The sequence below is a fragment of the Sinocyclocheilus grahami genome, unplaced genomic scaffold, assembly GCF_001515645.1.
Source record: "Sinocyclocheilus grahami isolate Dianchi unplaced genomic scaffold, SAMN03320097.WGS_v1.1 scaffold245.1, whole genome shotgun sequence".
NCBI classification, from domain to species: domain Eukaryota; kingdom Metazoa; phylum Chordata; class Actinopteri; order Cypriniformes; family Cyprinidae; genus Sinocyclocheilus; species Sinocyclocheilus grahami.
Window position 1 is genome coordinate 1417559 of NW_015505424.1, and position 19976 is coordinate 1437534.

The 19976-nt window shown below is 34.9% G+C and overlaps 1 protein-coding gene across 1 annotated transcript in view; it reads right to left on the reverse strand.

Moving 5' to 3' along the window:
* The window catches only part of LOC107598149 (formin-like), a 71831-nt gene that overhangs the window by 10954 nt on the left and 40901 nt on the right, over positions 1-19976 (reverse strand). The window contains exons 10-16 of the mRNA XM_016289422.1: positions 17668-17729; positions 14798-14886; positions 12506-12635; positions 10779-10925; positions 10322-10381; positions 9697-9817; positions 3661-3753 (exon numbers count right to left, since the gene is read on the reverse strand). Coding sequence (XP_016144908.1) covers positions 3661-3753; positions 9697-9817; positions 10322-10381; positions 10779-10925; positions 12506-12635; positions 14798-14886; positions 17668-17729 — 702 coding nt within the window. The remainder of the gene's footprint in view (positions 1-3660; positions 3754-9696; positions 9818-10321; positions 10382-10778; positions 10926-12505; positions 12636-14797; positions 14887-17667; positions 17730-19976) is intronic.

The window sequence follows — 19976 nt, forward strand, 5'->3', positions numbered from 1 at the left end:
GCGTCACGTTCAGCAGCGGCAGCTCTTAAAGTAATAGCAGCCAAAACAACCTAATAACCAGCTGCTGTGATGACTTAATCAAAGGACAAAGAAAAAAGAGGAAATCAATAACTTTTATAGCTTTAAGGATTCATCTATATTTAATTTAGAGTTTGATAACTTCAATTTCTGTATATTTCTGCTGAAGCGCACGGGTAAATATGACACTTATTATAATGGGTTTATGTGAAGATTGTTTTAAGTTCACTTTTAATTTAGAAATAAGTTTTTAAAAGTCTAATAAATGCTAAAATAGATAGCTCTCAATTACACTGTAATGCTGAATGGCTAGTCAATGGTTAAAAATTAGGAGGGGGGGGGGCAATTTTATAAAGATATCAGCATTGGTATCATTGATACTGGCCTTCAGCCATAAAAAAAGATGCCATTAAACAAATATTTAAAAATATACTGTCTTTATGTTGTTTGTACATTAATTTGAAAATTGAATGTGAGATTATTGCAATATAAAAGTATATTTAAAAACTTTAACGTTAGGTGGGATTCATTGTGATTAATTTCAGAAAAAATTTGCGATTAATTAGTTAATTTTTTTAATCGATTGACAGCACTAATATATATATATAAGATTACAATTTTAAGTAAATAAATAAATATGTTTATGTGAAGATTGTTTTAAGTTCACTTTTAATTTAGAAATAAGTTTTTAAAAGTCTAATAAATGCTAAAATAGATAGCTCTCAATTACACTGTAATGCTGAATGGCTAGTCAATGGTTAAAAATTAGGAGGGGGGGGGGCAATTTTATAAAGATATCAGCATTGGTATCATTGATACTGGCCTTCAGCCATAAAAAAAGATGCCATTAAACAAATATTTAAAAATATACTGTCTTTATGTTGTTTGTACATTAATTTGAAAATTGAATGTGAGATTATTGCAATATAAAAGTATATTTAAAAACTTTAACGTTAGGTGGGATTCATTGTGATTAATTTCAGAAAAAATTTGCGATTAATTAGTTAATTTTTTTAATCGATTGACAGCACTAATATATATATATAAGATTACAATTTTAAGTAAATAAATAAATATTACCTGTACAATAGAGTAGAATAGAATAATGCAACTTGATTAAAACAATTTTCCAAATAATAGAAATTTGTAATATACATTTTTCATCAGTTGGGTCTTTATACAAGGGATTTATACAATAACTTTTATGATGCTGTCCTATCAGAGGCATCATGCCCATTCAAACTGTGTCCTTTCCATGAGGATGATCTTATTTGTGGGTCTGTGGTATTTAAAGGATTGAAAACCCATCCAAAATATAAAGTGCAGCATTGTCTTTAATATATGCTGATTTAAAGTAATTGATACTAAATGGTTGCATTAAGGAAATTAGTATCTTGTGAGAATTTCCATTAAAAATAAAAAGTGCAGACACATTACAGTAATATGAATGTGCTTAATTGTCATGCAAATGTGCAAAATGTCCTAATGGTCCGAATGACAGGCTTCATTTTCTTTATGGCAAATATAATAATATACTTAATTCTTTCTTTCGATTTTGGAGTGAAACATGAGCTGGAGATGTTTTCATGAGATTCTTATAGGTGAACAGAGAATGAATGACTGCATTACTCCCTAAAAAAGTAACTAATTACATTACTTAGTAAGTAAGTAAGTCAAATTGATTTATATATCACCTTTCACAGACAAGGAGGAGTCACAAAGTGCTTTACAGTAAGAAAATAAAACCAAAACAAATTAAGTACCAGGTGTAAAAATACCACAAAATTCAATGACAGCCAAACCATATTGTTCATTAAAAGCTTGTCCAAAAATATGAGTCTTAGTTATTTTTTAGGGAAAGTAATGCGTTACGTTACTTTTGAGTTACTTTTTAAATCTGGGCAGGGCTTGCTTGTTTGTTTTTAATGCATTACTTTACTAGTTACTTGAAAAAAGTAATCTGATTACGTAACTTGTGATGCGTTACCCCCAGCACTGCGTTGCGGTAGGCTTATTTGTTTTTAAAAATCTGGCATTTACAGTGCATTAGATCGTGACAGTGCGTGCTTGCGTGCATACGAGACGGAGCGAGCGCGTGGGTTTGGCTAGATGTATCTCATTCGGCACAAATCCAAATGTTTCCATATTCGCAATGTATTTGAATGTTAAACTATTATTTATAATGTAAACTAGGCTTGTACTTTACACGCATTCGCATATAGACGGAAAAGATCATCCTCTTCACATGAGCAGAAACGTCCTTAACAGCAGAGTGGACCGGTATACTACGGTCTGTTTAAACTGACCAGTGTAACCTTTTATATGTTTGGTTGACTGTATGTTATTTTGATAATGAACAGACTGCGATGTTAAGTTTGAATTGTGTGCGCGAGGCGCCGGTGCGTTCGAACAGCTGAAACATAAAAAAAAACTCAATTTTTGGAGTAAGATATAATCCGCAAAAGTGTTTACTTTTATTTTTGCACACTCACAATAAAAACAGAAGATTTGTGCTTTTGTAAAATAAAGCAAATGAACAGGATGCACGTTGTCATCTCGGTTCTCGGTTTCCTTTCCGTGAACTGGTTTATGGAACTTACATAGGCTATACATTTTCCTTAAAGCATCCCATTTTGTCCCAGGGCTTGAAAACCTGTGCTCTGGGCTAGTTCGGTCCTACAGAAACTTGTGAACGATGCTCTTGTAGTTGTGGCATCACCGTTTAGTGAATGCTCCGGGAAAATGTATTGTCAGTGTCGGTCACAGTGCCTTTTAATTGCTGTTTTGAACCCAGTAATTATTTATTTACAAATCGTAAGCTCTGCTTATGACATAAGTGTGGTATAAAAGCTTTGTTTATTAGAGGAATAATTGGTTAGCTGGTAAATGTTACATCACGACCATGCTTTTGGATGCCGTTCGAGTTCATATAGCCTACATTTACGCGGCTTTGTTCTGGTTTGGTCACGAATTTCCACAAATTCAATAATATTTAGGCATTGTGTCTTTTCCTAAACCCTCTAATTTCACAGGTTTATTTTATTGTCATTCACTTTTAATCACTGTTTTCGCATCTCTTACTGTGGTAAACATGTGGGAAGGGAAATTAAAGATTTCATGGCCATGAATTAAGAATTCGTTTGATTTATCAATTCGTTTCCCTCATTTAGTTCAATCATGGGTTATTTAAGGAACAAAATTAATGAAACATGGACAGTGGCCATAAATTAATAAGTCGTAGGAACGAATTAACAAGTTGTAGGAATGAATAGCCTATATCGCGTCGATATGAAACAATTATCTGGGATTATATAATTTCTATTGCTTTCCATGTTAAAGAACTTTGTGTTGTTTCTATTTTAATGTACTTTTAAAGTTTAAATCACATTAAAAGCTTAATTAGTTCATTATGAATGAATGACATGAATGAATGAATCACAGCCGCTCGCACGTGTTTTGCGCATCAACAATCGATCATCGATGAATCGTTGATATCCCTACATTGATCAGTTGATTGATTTCTCCTACTGATCATGCAGATGACCAGAAAACCAGTTCACCCAGGTCTAGTCCTGCTTGATGAGGAACCCAGACAGATGCTGTATTTCTGTAACAGGTGAAGGGGATGTTTTTGAGACTCACCGGTGCTGACGAAGGTCTCCATCTTGTCCTTGAAGGGCTGTAGATGTTCCTCAGAGGAGTTTTCACACACCTGCTCAACCTCCTTCACACACGCTGCAGGACAAACACATGAAGAATCAGAAATACCGACTGCATACGGCCTACTAACACAAGTACACACACATCAGACATCACATCTGATATCAGTCCCATCCAGTTATTATCACTGCCTCAGCAATAGATGCTCTGCAGTGAATGGGTGCCGTCAGAATGAGAGTCCAAACAGCTGATAAAAACATCACAATAATCCACAAGTAATCCACAGCACTCCAGTCCATCAGTTAACATCTGGAGAAGACAAAAAATTTCAAGTTTTGGGCTGTTTTGGACTGTTTAAACACTGCTTGATCTGTGCAGATTTCTCTCCTGATTCACACCAGAACACTTTTTCACTGGAGGAAGAGTTATTATGGATTATGGACTCGTATTTTAGTTTAAAATGTCTCAATGATGGATTTGTTCCAGCTTTTGTCTTCTCCAGATATTAACTGATGGACTGGAGTGCTGTGGATTACTTGTGGATTATTGTGATGTTTTTATCAGCTGTTTGGACTCTCATTCTGACGGCACCCATCCACTTGCAGTGAGGCACTGATGCAATGCTACATTTCTCCAAATCTGATGAAGAAACAAACTCATCCTAATCTCGGGTGACCTGAGGATGAGCAGATTTGCAGCACATTTTTATTTTTGGGTGAACTAGTCCTTTAATTAAAGGTATCTTGTTTTAATTCAACTTTGACTCCAAATAGAGCAGCTGATGTCCCACGCAGTTCATTTATCACACTAGAAATGGCAGGTCAAGTGCATTGCATTGTACATCTGCCACAGAGTTTTTAAGTATACACAAAATTCCCGTAACGCACTGCATACTAACTACATATTGCATGAATGGTATGATATTAGGAACCGATGGGCTGCTGAGTGAAGCAGCAAGGCGGTGAATTAATGAAGCGCAGGTGAGTTCTGTGTATCACGTTACCAGCACATCCATAAACGAGTTAAACGAGAAACATGAGGAAGAGGTGTGTGAATCTCATCTCAAACAGATGAGCATCAAAGACGCTTTTGGAGCGAATTCAACGGAACCAGAGCAAGAATGCTTTTGATTTCCGGACCGACTGCTCTGGTGTCAAACATGAGACTCGTTTACGAGTCTCCTAATGATTTCAGAGTATGCGGCTCATTATGACGACGGTGAGTTTGAAATCTGTCCAGAAAGATATGTTTTCATAATGGTTTCAAGATTATAGAATGGAACGTTCCTCTAACGTTTGCATAACCAAGAAACAACATTCTTTAACCATAAAAAACAGATGTTTTAATGTTGAGAGAACATTCAAATGTTACATATTTATTAAAGTTTTAAAAACTACAAAAAGGAATGTTCCTTTAACGTAACCTTCTCATACAAATTTCAAAATGATGAAATGGAATGTTCGTCGAACATTCAAATTACCAAGAAGAAACGTTCCTTAAATGTAAAAAAAAAAAAAGGTGTTTAAATGTTGAGAGAACATTCAAATGTAACATTTTCATAATGTTTTCAAAAATGTTAGAATGGAATTTTACTCTAACGTTGACATAATCAAGAAATAACGTTCTTTAAACACAAAAAAATGGTTGTTTTAAATGTTGAGAGAACATTGAAATGTAACATTCTCATAACGTTTTAAAAATTACAAAAAGGAACGTTCCTTTAACGTCCGCGTAACCAAGAACCAAAAAATGGATGTATAATATTCAAATGTAACTTTCTCGTAAAATTTTCAAAATGATGAAATGGAACGCTCGTCTAACAAGAAGAAACATTCTTTAATTATAACAAACAGCTGTTTTAAATGTTAAGAGAACATTCAGATTTAACGTGATTTTTTTCTTCATGATGTTTTTGAAAATGATAGGATGGAATGTTCCTCTAATGTTCCGAATACATTAAAAACTGGACATTTTGACCGTTTAAAAAAAAGATGCGCTGGAGCTTCTAGAACGCCGACGGTTGGTTATGCCTCAAAGTAGGAGTTTCAGACATTCACAGACTGTCACAGCGTCGTTTAGAACTCCGACATGTGAGTAAACGAGACTCAAACACATACAGATCCTTCAGTCTGAGAGCGCTTCATCTGGAAACGCTCAATAACGGCCAGTCCAGAGCTGTTATCCTTTGATAACCATTACTCATGCGATGATGTTTGTCTCTTTGTCATTAAAATGTAAGACAAACAGCTGTGCTTTCCGTCTCTGAAGTTTTTTCGGTCTCTTTTGTGTTTTCATTATTTTGCCCAAAGTTGCCTGGATATTCCCGTGTTCTCCGTGCATGAAGCGGTTAGTGGGGTTTTGTTTTCGGGATTGCGGTCGCGCTTCCCCGGGAAATTACACGCCCCACCAGCGGCTTAATCAAAAGAGCAGCGTCTGACCCGAGACAGCAGACAGAACATACGGGTTCTGATTAACGCTTTAGTTTGTCTCCACTATTAACCTTACTTCAGCTTTTAGACGCTTCTTTAACTCGAGTGTGTCTGCTCTATACAGAAAACAGAAAATATTGTATTTAATGCTAGAATTCAAGCTAAGATCGATGCATTTATCTGAACTAATTATGATATACATTACCGGTCAAAAGTTTGGAATAATTATGAATTTTTAACATTTTTGATAGAAGTTTCTTCCGCTCAAGGCGGCATTTGTTTTATTAAAAAATACAGTAAAAATAGTGAAATATTATTAGAATTTAAAATAGCTGTTTTCTGCGTGAATATATTGTGCAATGTAATGTATTTCTGTGATGCGCAGCTGTATTTTCAGCATCATTACTCCAGTCTTCAGTGTCACATGATCTTCAGAAATCAGTATAATATGCTGAAGTGACAGTAAAGGGATTTCTATCTATTTTCAAATGAATGCTGAACTTTCTGTTCATCTGTGAATCCTGAAAAATTAAATGCATCACGGTTTCCACAAAAATATTGTGCAGCACGACTGTTTTCAACATTGATAATAATCAGAAATGTTTCTTGAGCAGCAGATCAGCATATTATACTGATTTCTGAAGATCATGTGACACTGAAGACTGGAGGAATGATGCTGAAAATACAGCTGCGCATCACAGACATACATTACAGTTTAACAGATACTCACACAGAACACAGTTCTTCTAAATTGTAATCATATTTCAGTATTTTTACTGTATATTTACTCAAATAAATGCAGCCTTGTTGAGCAGAAGAGCCAGTGAGGTGACTTTAAGAACACAGAAGTAACTCCATCAGCAGCATCGGGGTGACCTGTAGGTATGAAACCCTTCTAAGGAGCTGGAATGGAGATCAGATTTCTGGTAAAAGTTGAAGGGAGCGGCGTGGAGGGCAGAGTTCAGACGTGTAAGCGGCCCCTGAGACTGACCCCGTGTCGCGACCCCTCCGTGTCACACACCGCGGGTGTGAAATCAGCAAACACACTGTCTCTGATATCAGTTATTTCTCCTTCACCGCAGTGTCTGGATTTAAATGAATTTGAAACTGTTGCTGATTCCAAAAAGATACTTCCAAGAAAAAATAGACTCAAATGTGTCTCCTGTAGAATTTAAATAGATTTCAGTGATGTCTCAAATTGCTAATAAAGTCAGAGATCTCAATATTAGGGCCCTATGAGCTTGTTTTAGTTTTCTCATATTCTGTTTTATTCTTTCCCAAATAATTTTTTTTCCATTTACAATTTTCTAAAGTTGAATTCAATTTTAATAATTGAAAAGGATGCATAATCAATTGAATTTACAATTTATTTAACAATGTAATCATTTATTAAACGTTTAAAGCCAGAGATCGCAATATTACGGCCCTATGAAATCTCTTTAATTCTGTGTTTTCGGTTTTAATTTTTCTGGAATCCATTTTATTGGTTTAATTAAATTTTAATAATTGAAAAGGATGTACAATAAACTGAATTCATAAAACTTTTAAAAATGTAAAAATTTTTATTCTGTTTTATTTATGTTTCCCCCCTCCCCCCAAATTCTGTGTTTTATGTTTACATTTTTCTGGAATTAATTTTAATGATTGGATTCAATTGTAATCCTGAAAAAGGATTTATAATGAGTTGAATTACAGATTTATCCCTCCCCAGATTAATTTTTTATTTTCCCAAATTCTGTTTTCCATTATACATTTTTCTAAAATCAATTTTAATGGTTTAATTTAATTGTAACAATCAAAACTGATGTTTAATCAATTCAATAACAATTTAATAATTTATTAAAATTTAAAAATACTGCCCTATGAAATGTCTTTTTTTTTATTTTTTAGAAATTCTGTGTTTTGATTTAATACAAATTTATTACCAAAAATGGTGTTTATCGAATGTATGTAACTAACAATTGAACTAATCCTAATATCAATGTAATCCAATGAAATTTGAACAACTCCTTCAAATGCACAAAAGAGGCTTAGTGTTAAAAAAAGGATGAAAAATCGATATATTAAAAAAAAAAGAAAATTATAAAATATATATTTTTTTTTTTACCAAACTGTATTATTATTATTGAGTAGTAAATTCTACTGTTCAATAGTAATGTATTTCTGTCATGATGTTGTAGTGAAGAAGTCAGAAATCATATATCCCTACAATACCTGATCTGAGCTATTAATGATTCATCCAGAAACTCTGCGCTCTCGCTTTAAACAGAAATGACGGCAGGAATAATTAGGAACACTTGCAGCTCTTTATGATGGCACGGCATAAATATTTATCCCTGTCTGCTGCCGTCGTAGGTGCGATCTGGTGCCAGCGCCCGAGGACTCGCGTTTGAGGCTTTGTTGTTGTGGTGTGGATCAAATGCGAGGCCCTTATCCTGCATTTATTGTCTTGCGTTTGCGTGCTAATAAATGAGTGACAGACAGCTCGAGGTGGGGCGGCAGTGGTTTTGTATTTTCCCTCGGGTCACTGAGGATCAGGGTTTTTAACAGCGATTCTCAAATGGAGGGGAATGAGGAAAGAGCATATCTAATTGCTTTCATATGCCATATTATTGGCTGATTTAAATAATTGCAGACACCGGGGGCTGGGGGAGGGGGCGCGGCCTTTGACCCTGCGGTGGCCTGGAGCACAGGCTACGGTAAAAATGCTTTTTCCAGTGTAAAATGAAAAGAAATTGCTTTTAACTGCATGTTACTTGACAGACGGAGTGATGATCAGTTCGCTCATTTCTATTGTTTTGCTTTGTGCGGGAAACATTTATGATGCTTTACTCTCATAACGCATTCAAAATCAGCCGACTATATTCACATTCCCAGTCCATTTGGACCAAAATAATCATTACTTTATTAATATTTTTCAATTAAACATATTGTATCTGATCAGCAACTTTTCATTAATGAGTGAATGTGATAAAAATGTATAACTGTATTTTTTTAATGAATCGTTTGAGTGAATGATTCAGTGACTCACTTCGCACCACATATTGACAAAGTAACCCAAGAAGAGTCACTGAACCAATTTATGAATCAATCCGAACAACTCTGTTTAGTGAATAGATTCAAAAGAGTCACTGGAATGAAGCTCTTGTTCCAGTTGGCTCTGTATTTTTCAATGAATCGTTTGAGTGAATGATTCAGTGACTCACTTCGCACCACATACTGACAAAGTAACCCAAGAAGAGTCAGTGAACCAATCCATGAATCAATCTGAACAACTCTCTTTAGTGAATAGATTCAAAAGAGTCACTGGAATGAAGCTCTTGTTCCAGTTGGCTCTGTATTTTTTCAATGAATCGTTTGAATGAATGATTCAGTGACTCACTTCGCGCCACATACTGACAAAGTAACCCAAGAAGAGTCACTGAACCGATCCGTGAATCAGTTTACTAAACATCTTTCTCATTTTACGGTCACTGTGTAAAAGGTTTCTGAATGCCTGCTATACTTTTCCAATGTGAGATGCTGTCATTCTGTCCATCTTCAGCATTAAATAAGCACAACACCACAGAGAAACGGGCGAGACTCATACCTGTCAGCTCCTTCTTTAACTTGCGAAGGTCTTTTGCGAGATCTTCAAACTTGACCTGAGCAGCGTGGAAGAGATCCTGAGGTTCGGGCAGCGGGAAAACGCTCTTCTCTGTTCCTGCGCTCTGAAACAACAACAACAACAACAACACAATAGCTCTGTTTCCATCCACCTATTGTTATGTGCATATTAGGATATCGCATAAAAAGACGCTGGATGGAAACGCCAAGATGCGCATAAATTCTAAAAATGCACATAAAAAAACTTGCGCGCTTAACTAAGTAGGATAAATTTCTTATCCGATAAGAAAACATGCTCAGAAACACTTTTACTGAATAAATTCCTTAATGCGCATCAACGGTGCTTTATCGCAAATTGTTTTATGCGATATTCCAATTTAGTGCATAAGTTTAATTCGTGACTTTGGATGGAAACATAGCTAATCTGTCAAGAAACTCTCTGCTTGTAACTCTGTATTTTTGTCGTTTTTTCAATACAAATATCTACACATTGTTAAATGAAGATACGTACATTCACTTAAGCTGCAAAATGACGATATGAAGAGATATGAAGTCTGGTTTTATGAATGCAGTGACATACAATAAACAGAATAAAATAAACGCTGTACCTCGTCCATGTTTCGCAGGTAGTACGACACCACATAATCCACCAGACTCATACGATTGTCCTGATGGGAAAGAAGGTCATTAGCAGACGTTACGAGTGTTATTTTGGTAACACTTTACAATACGGCGGTACTAATATGCATTAATTCATGCTTAACTAATGCACAGATCATCATGTGTTAATATAGTATAACTCATGAAGAACTAAACCATTTATTGATAATTAATGCATCAGCAACAAATTACCATTCTGTATGATTAATAGATTACGTTATCAATACATTGTTACCAGTTAAATGTGTCATTCTGAATCATACAGAATGTTCGTTAGTTGCTGATGTAGTAATCAATAATAAATGGTTTAGTTCTTCATGAGTTATACATTAACTCGTGACTATCTGTGCATTAGTTAAGCACGAATGAATGCATATTTGTAAAGTGTTACCGTTGTTTTCATACCCTGCTCTTGACATCTTTTAATTTAGGCAGAATGTCTAGTCCGAACCCGTCCGCCTGTCCTCGGGTCCGGTTTCCACCGTTCATGTAGTTCCCAAAGGCCAAGATGAGGCCGATCACGTCCTTCACGCTGTCATTCTCAAGGAAAGTCTGGAAAGACACTTACATTTGTGAGCCGTGCCGGCAAAATGAGTGTGAATGCGCACCGGTTCATTTTGAGCTTCTCAGTTTGTGTAAATCCACATGGGGTTCAGAGTATTATTTTTTTTATCCACAGTAATTTCACACTTGTCTAGTACAAATGTTGCTTTGTTTCATAATTACAGTGTATACGTTTTTCTTTATTTTCCTTCAAAAGTTGGAAGTGAGATGTGACAACATGCCCCGTAGGTGGAACACATTGTAACATCTGAGGGGCACGTTGTAACATGACCATATGACGGCTTAAAATGTTATCTGATCTCATGAAAACTAAGACAAACTGAAATCTTTTGTCAATAAAATTATTATTTATTTCAAATAAAATAATGGCATTTTTTAAAAATTCAAAACACTTGCAACCATGCTTAAGACGGCCCACATAAACAAGCTGTACATGTCTTAAAATAATAATTTCTGAACATTAAACATTGATTGTCAGTCTGTATTCACCTGTTTCTCATCGTGACGCAGTGTTACAACGTTCCTCATCTGCGCAACCGGAATTTAAAACTGGTTAGTATCTTCTGCTAGTTATTGAAGCATTACAGAAAAAACTATCTAAACTGATAAATAACAGATCGGAGATTAAAATATTAGCAGATTTGTCTCTTCTTAAACGAATAATAAAAACTGAGTTGAAAAATTTACTTAAGCCAGAAATTAAATTTTACTATGGTCACTTTTTTTCTCTATATAATGTTGATATGGTAACTAGTAAATACGGTAAATTTTGTTATGCAAGCATGTGCGGAAATATTCAAACCGCTTGTGTAGAGAAAAAACTGCGCCAAAATTCTCAAATCTTTTGAAGATATCGCTTTTACATTTATTTTCCCATAGTAATAATGCAGTTTTTAGTATTCATTTAAAATGAGGCAAATCTGCTATTATTTTAATCTCCGATCTGTTATTTATCAGTTTAGATATTTTTTTAATACTTCGCTAACTAGCAGAAGACACTAACCAGTTTTAAACTGCAGTTGCGCAGATGGGGCACGTTGTAACACTGCGTTACAGTGTGCTACTCTATGACATTAGTGATGTAATTTACACTATTTACTTTAATGTAGTTTAATGAGAAACCACGAGGAATAGGTGAATAAAGACTGACAGTCCTCCGCCCGGAGCGGCTTCTGTGTACAACAGTGAGTGCAAGCTACATTAAAGTGATTATTAGGTTTTAAATATGGTTATTTTTCTTACAAAAATGCATCGATTCGCTAGAGAGGCCTTTGTTCACCCCCCGGAGCCGTGTGAGACATTTTTTATGGATGGGCGCTTTTTATTTAACTTCTTTTGGACTGATGCATGCAGCACCCGCTGAGTGCAACGATAGAGCTTAAAAAGATCAAAGACAATTTTTAATATAACTCCGACTGGATTCGTCTGAAAGAAGAGTAATTTGTGGGCTAATTTTCATTTCTGGGTGAACTAACCCTTTAAGTATATTTATATTTCACTAGGGTTAACAGTAACAGAAGAAATGGCAAAATAAATCAGAAAAGCGGAAGAGTCGTTTCAGATTGTACCTTGCACACAGCAGAGATGATCTCCACCTTCCGATGGACGGATGATATGGAGTCCACGAACACAGACTGGAATATGATGCAGTGCGCACGCCGGGCGAAGTCGGGAATCTGGGAGAGTTCGTACAGGAATCTGCGCGGGAAGATGAACGAGATTGAAGCGGTGAGCAACAGCCTCGGCACAACGTCTTCACACGAAAACACGCCAATCTGGATGCAAGTAAGCGCACTTAAGTGTGATTATGCTGAATATTAGCGGCACGGGTCACAGAGCACCGCTGCGTTCCTGTTTGACTCACTACAGCGAGGGTCAAAGGTCACACGCAGCTGGCTGATTTGGTTCTACAGGAGCGCTTCAGATGTTTGTGCAGCATCTGAGAGCTCATCCCTCACCCTTCAGTTCATAAAAAACAAGCCACATTAACGCACTTACACGCCTGGCATTCAGCAGGGTTGGAAAGCAGAGGCATTTATTGTAATAATAATGTGTTGTAAAGCGTTTAATCATCCTTTTGAGGAACGACTGAATGTCTGATGCTGCGTTACGGATGTCAGTTCTTGTCTGGTACACTAAAAAAATATTTTTCCAAGTTAAGCAAAGTATAATACATCATTTTGAAAAATAAAACAAAGATTACTGGAATGTGTTTTACACGCAGTGATCACTGATATGCAGTACTGTCATAGTTTTTAAGATTCTGAATTAGATTTTATTTTTATATTTTCTGCTTTCATGTTAATTTTAGTTCAAGTTTTAGCAAATTTTCATTTTTTTGTAATTTTTATAATTTATACAATTTTTAATTTGTGCAATTTTGTCATTTTTTTGTTTTTAAATGTTTATTTAATACTTTTTATTTCAGTTTCAATTTATTTGTTAATTTAGTACATCAAATTAAACTAAGCAAAAATGAGAAAAGTTGCCGAAATAAAATAGGTTTAAGTTTTTTATTATATTTGATTTCAGTTAATATTTATTTTATTTCAACACTGAAAAATTATTCATTAAATTTACTTTTTTTTTAAGGTAAGTGGTTGCAATCAATTTATTTTAGCTACATTTAAATAAACTAATTTAGTTGACTAACTTTCAACATATTTTTTAATTAAATGTAGCTAAAATAAATAGTTTGTAACCACTTACCTTTAAAAAATGTAGCATAATTGTTTTCAGTGAAGTAAAAATTTTTGTTTTAGTTTTAGTTAACTATGTTAACCCTGTTGATACTATTTCAGTCCTTTTACTTCTAAATTTCATGTTTAATTTAATGTTAATGTTAATTCAATTCAATGTTACTTGCTGTTTCTTTGTAATTATTTGTGAAAATCACTATCAGTTTCTGAGTGAATATAGTTTTAAAGTAAATCCTAATAGGCTCTTAAAGTCTCATATTTACAGTACACTATATATAGATTTTAGATCTTGTAGCGATATTTTCAAAACCTTTGTTTAACACACGTTTAACCTGGAACTCTACTATAACTAGTCGTACGTGGAATGTGAACCAGAAGATGCTGATTTCAGCAAAACATCAATTCAAATGTTGTTATGATAACACTGTCCTGCATTATATTTGCTGAATAAAAGCCAATACTGGTTTCTTGCTCATTTTGAGCCAATGATTCCAAAAATAATGTCTGTTTTGCTGGAGAAATATGATGCATTTTGTAGCATTTTTGCTTTTGAGAATTATTTTAGTATTATTTGTGCGGCGAGGAAGTCTTGCAATGCTCATCAATCAGCAGAAAAACATCCTAAACACACGAATCCTGTCTATTTGATCAATTCTCAGCTCGTTTTCACACTTAGAACACTGTTATAAACCTCATCCAGATTTCAAGGTCAGATTTACGTACTGCAACCAAACAGACAGAGAAAATGATTTGGCTAAAACAAGCCTATTTTGCTTATTTGTAAAGGTCTTTGACATTAAACGTATTTGAACATATTTTTCCAGTCCTTTGCTGAAGTTCAGTGATGCATTCTAAACTCTTTTGAAGCTTTTGACAATTCACGGCTTTTGTTATTTAAAGGCTGATACATATATAGAATTTGAACATCCTAATTTCTCCCTTGTAAAAAAAAACTACTCGATGGAAAGTTTGTATTGATATTTCTGAACTCAGCATCAGCAAATGTACTGATACTATGCCTTTTTTGCAAATCAGCAGAACGAAGATGCATGACTGTGTTATAAATGAATGTTAAATAATTGCAATTATTATCCTAATATATGGTCTCTGACACAACCCACGACTTATTCAGAGAAGGATCAGAGCGACTGAATGACGTACAGCTCCGGTTTATCCAGAAGTTTCACCTCGTCTTCTTTAGACGTCTCGTAATGTTTCTTGATCTTCTCCAGTTCGTCAGGCTGAGCTCTCTGTCAACATTCACAACAAAACCATTAGAAGTAAAACTAGTCATTGCAGGACCATATAATGCAGTCTTTGCGTGATTATAATGGCAATGGCACAAAACATCCATCAGTTTAACTATAGATGCTCGTGATGGATCAAGAGCTAACTGGGCTTCAAATCACTCATTTTGTGCAATATTACAGTCATAATTCATCTTTTATAGGTCTCTCACACAAAAGATGATGAGGATCTTTTGATGGTCCCCAACTGTATTTTTAGTCAATGGAGACCAGAAACAGAAAAAAGAAACTCAACAAATGATGACAGGATTTTTATTTTTGGGTGAACTATCCCTTTAAGACACAGGTTTCTTCAGATATCATACGAAAGTTTCAGAGAATGTCTTAAACGGAATCAGAGTACTGCTAAGGAAGCTCAGAGGAAATACATGTCAGATTTAATTGCACAAAATGCATATAGACCGAAGATACTTTTTAATACGATTAATGTCGTTTTAAATCCCGCTCCTAGTGCCTCATTAGAATTCTCCACTGATTTGTGTGAACAGTTTTTAAAACATTTGATCCATAAAGTCGAGTGTATTAGATCTAACATACCGTCTCAAAATTATTTTCCTCTAGAAATGGCTTCTCATCAGAGCTCCCGATCTCTTTTCCGACCCGTGTCACCTTCACAGCTTTATGATATTGTTCTTAGTATGAAGCCCTCATTTTGTCACTCTGATGTTCTGCCTTCTCAGATTTTTAAAGAGGCTTTTCCAGCCTTGAGTCAAGTTGTTACTGCTATTATCAATAGCTAATTAACAAATGGAATTGTACCAGCTTCTTTTAAACATGCTATAGTCCAACCACTGTTAAAAAAAGCATAATCTTGATCAGCATTACCTAAATAACTATAGACCCATTTCTAAATTATCTTTCATCTCAAACGTTTTGGAAAAAGGTGTCTATTCTCAGATCTCATCTTACTTAAGTACTTTTAATATTTGTGACACATTTCAGTCTGGGTTTAGAGAATTTCATAGTACTGAATCTGCCCTCTTGAAGGTTACTAATGCTGTTTTACTTTCCCTTGACTCTGGTTCTTGCTGTATCTTAATCATGCTTGATTTAAGTGCAGCATTTGATACAATAGATCATGACATCCTTCTTCAAAGACTTGATCAGGTAGCTGGTTTCCAGTTTGCTTCCTACCTTAAGGACAGATTTTTTCCTGCGAATTTGGGGAATTGTTTCTCATCTCGGGCTCAAATCTCCTGTGGTGTTCCACAGGGCTCTATTTTGGGTCCTCTCCTTTTCTCCTTATATATGCTTCCATTCGGTTATATTTTTCAGAAACATAATTTATCATATAATTTCTTTGCTGACGAAACTCAACTTTATTTTCCTGTTAAAAACAATAACTGCTCTATGTCTAATATGTTTGCATGTCTTCAGGACATTAAATGCTGGATGGAATTTTTTTACAGTTGAATAATGATAAAACTGAAATAATGGTTTTTGGTCCAACAACTGTGTCTTCTGGTATTGTTAAGCAGATTGGCCCCCTGTCATCAAATGTACGCGACTGTGTTAGAAACATTGGCGTTGTCTTTGATCCTACGTTGTCTTTTGATAAGCAGATTAGCTGTTTGCATGTCTTCAGGACATTAAATGCTGGATGGAATTTTTTTACAGTTGAATAATGATAAAACTGAAATAATGGTTTTCGGTCCAACAACTGTGTCTTCTGGCATTGTTAAGCAGATTGGCCCCCTGTCATCAAATGTACGCGACTGTGTTAGAAACCTTGGCGTTGTCTTTGATCCTACGTTGTCTTTTGATAAGCAGATTAGTGCTGTTGTGAAAAGCAGTTTCTTTAAATTAAGATCAATTGCTAGAATCAAGAGGATGCTTTCCATGAAGGACCTTCAAACAGTAATTCATGCGTTCATAACTTCAAGGTTGGATTACTGCAACTCACTTTATCTGGGTTTCCTAAATCATCTCGGCTCTGGAACAGTCTTCTCCTCCACATAAGATCTTCCCCTTCTATTTCTTTGTTTAAATCCTCTTTGAAAACCTATTTTTATTCTGTATTTTTTTAATTCTGTTTGAGGGTGTACAATTTTATTTGTTCCTTTGTCTGTCTTGATTGGGTATGTTTTTACTTTGTTTTATATTTGTTGTACAGCATTTTGGTTGCAACTCCTGTTGTTTTTAAATGTGCTTTATAAATAAATAAACTAAACTAAACCAGTTTTAGTTTTAGTACACACAGATATGAAGTCTTAAAAAGGAAATACACAATACAGTATATAATGTTAATAAAATCTGGAACAACAAACAAACTGATCAAATCATCAGATCATGGTTAGAGTTAGTTACACACACACACACACACACACATATATTCTATTGCCCTACACCAACCCTACCCCTAAACCTACCCCTCACAGTAAACCCTTAAAAAAAACTCACTCTGTGTGATTTATAAGTGTTTTGAAAAATGGGGACATGGGGTAATGTCCTCATAAGTCACCTTCACCTTGTAATACCTGTCATACCCATGTCATTATACAAATTTGTGTCCTCATATGTCACAAAATCATGCACACACACACTCACACACACACACACACACACACACACACACACACATTTAATGAAGTAATAAAGACAAACAGCTGGTGCTGTTAAAACACCGACTGTAGAAAATAAACAAAGAGTGAAGAACGAGAATAAAAATCAGGTGTTAATCTGGTGAAGGTTTGGGTTTCATGACGGCTGGGTTTGAGCACTCACGTTCTCATATAAAGCTTCAATGGTCTCCAGATCCACCACAGAATGATCCACCGTCAGAACAGCTGCAATATAAAGACTTCATGAGACGCAAAACAAACACATCCTCGTTACAAACACCAGATCTGTCCGTTTACTACAGTCACAACTGCAAAAAGAAAAAGAAAAGTGTGTGTTTGAAATGCTTCTCTCTGTTTATTTCTGGGTGTTTTTCAGCCTAATTTTCTCCCAGAAAAGACAGATTTACACCTCTGGCCAGTTGCATTAACTGTGTCTTATTAACTAGTCTGACCAACTAGTCTTACTTTTCAGATTCAAATTAGACCAGTTTACATTTTTATGTAAGTTATGACCTGTGTTAAATAAAACAATCAAATGACTAACTTTTAAGCCTATAGTCTAAGCAGCTTATGCAAGCGGCCGCTGGAAATAAACAGCTTATGAAGCAGAAATACGTCAGATTGTGCTCTATTTCTAGTGACCAATCAAATGTGAGTAAATGAGTGTGATTGATCATGTGACTGTGTACAGACGCTCAGATTGTGTCTCATGAGGTCTCTGATTATATTAATTTATTATTATATGTTTCATTATTTTGTTTATGCTACAAAAATTAATGGATTTATTTTAGTTTATTTATTAATAAAAAATATTTTTGAGAAAACAAAACATTTTTTTTTATTGCTTTAAGTGTCTTTTTTTTTTGCAAACGTAGATATTTGTTAACCTCTTCAGTCATTTTGACTGAAAAATTTTGACACAATGAGGTGACTTTTGTTCCATTAGCTAAGCTAAACACACAAAAAAAATCATGGATATGATTTTGATATGTTAAAATGTTGAAAAATAAAAACGTGTCACTTGGTAATTTAATATATGATACCGAAATATGACTGTGGGAAAATAAAATAGTTCATAGAAAATTGCTCAAATATTGCATAGTATCATAAAATCCCCACCAAATTCTAAATAATAATCAAAAATATTATTGAACAAAAATATATTACATTGATTTTCCTGAAAACAAACAAACAACAGTTTTCAAGGCTGCAAGAAAAAGCAAGAACTCCAACATTCATAAATGTTAGTATTGTTGTAATTTTACTGCTGTCCTGTAAAATAAAATAAAAATGAAGACAATAATAATTACAACAGCTCTGTTAATAAATTTCTTATAACATACACTAATAGTTTTCAAATTGGGATCTGTAATATGTTTTTAAAGAAGTCTCATCTCAGCAAGGCTGCTTTTAATGTTACAGTAAAAATACACGCCTGATTCAAGAAGGGGATCTGATCGCTAAAAAATATTATTTTAATAACTTATTAATTTTAAGTTAAATTCTGCTTTGTTGGTATAATGCCGGCTAGAATGTTAAATATTTTTAAATTGTTGTTTTGTAATAGATTTTTTTTTTTGAAAAACAAGACAAAACAGTAAAAAGCACATTTTGGCTATTTAATGGTGAAAAAAATTGTCAAAATACATAGGCAAACTTCTGCGTTCTGTCTCATAATACATTTATGCATCAGTTTATTATATACAATATCTGCATTAGGTCACAGTCGAGTGAGTTTTGAGCAAAAACGTTGTGTATTAATGTCATACTGTCAATCTGAAATCTCGCGCGCTGACTTTCTGTAAAGCATTGCATGGAGTGAGGTGCGTGATCCAGGATGTCTGAGTGTGTTCACAAATCATTCGATTCAGATCGGGACTTCAGAGCGTGTTCACGAATCATTTGATTCAGATCGGGACTTCGGAGTGCGAATCGCGAATCATTTGATTTAGATTGGAACGTCTGAGTGTGTTCACAAATCATTTGATTCAGATCAAATCATTTGATTCAGATCGGGACTTCGGAGTGCGAATCACAAATCATTTGATTTAGATTGGAACTTCTGAGCGTGTTCACGAATCATTTGATTCAGATCGGGACTTCGGAGTGCGAATCGCGAATCATTTGATTTAGATTGGAACGTCTGAGTGTGTTCACAAATCATTCGATTCAGATCAAATCATTTGATTCAGATCGGGACTTCGGAGTGCGAATCGCGAATCATTTGATTTAGATTGGAACGTCTGAGTGTGTTCACAAATCATTCGATTCAGATCAAATCATTTGATTCAGATCGGGACTTCGGAGTGCGAATCGCGAATCATTTGATTTAGATTGGAACTTCTGAGCGTGTTCACGAATCATTTGATTCAGATCGGGACTTCGGAGTGCGAATCGCAAATCATTTTATTTAGATTGGAACGTCTGAGTGTGTTCACAAATCATTTGATTCAGATCAAATCATTTGATTCA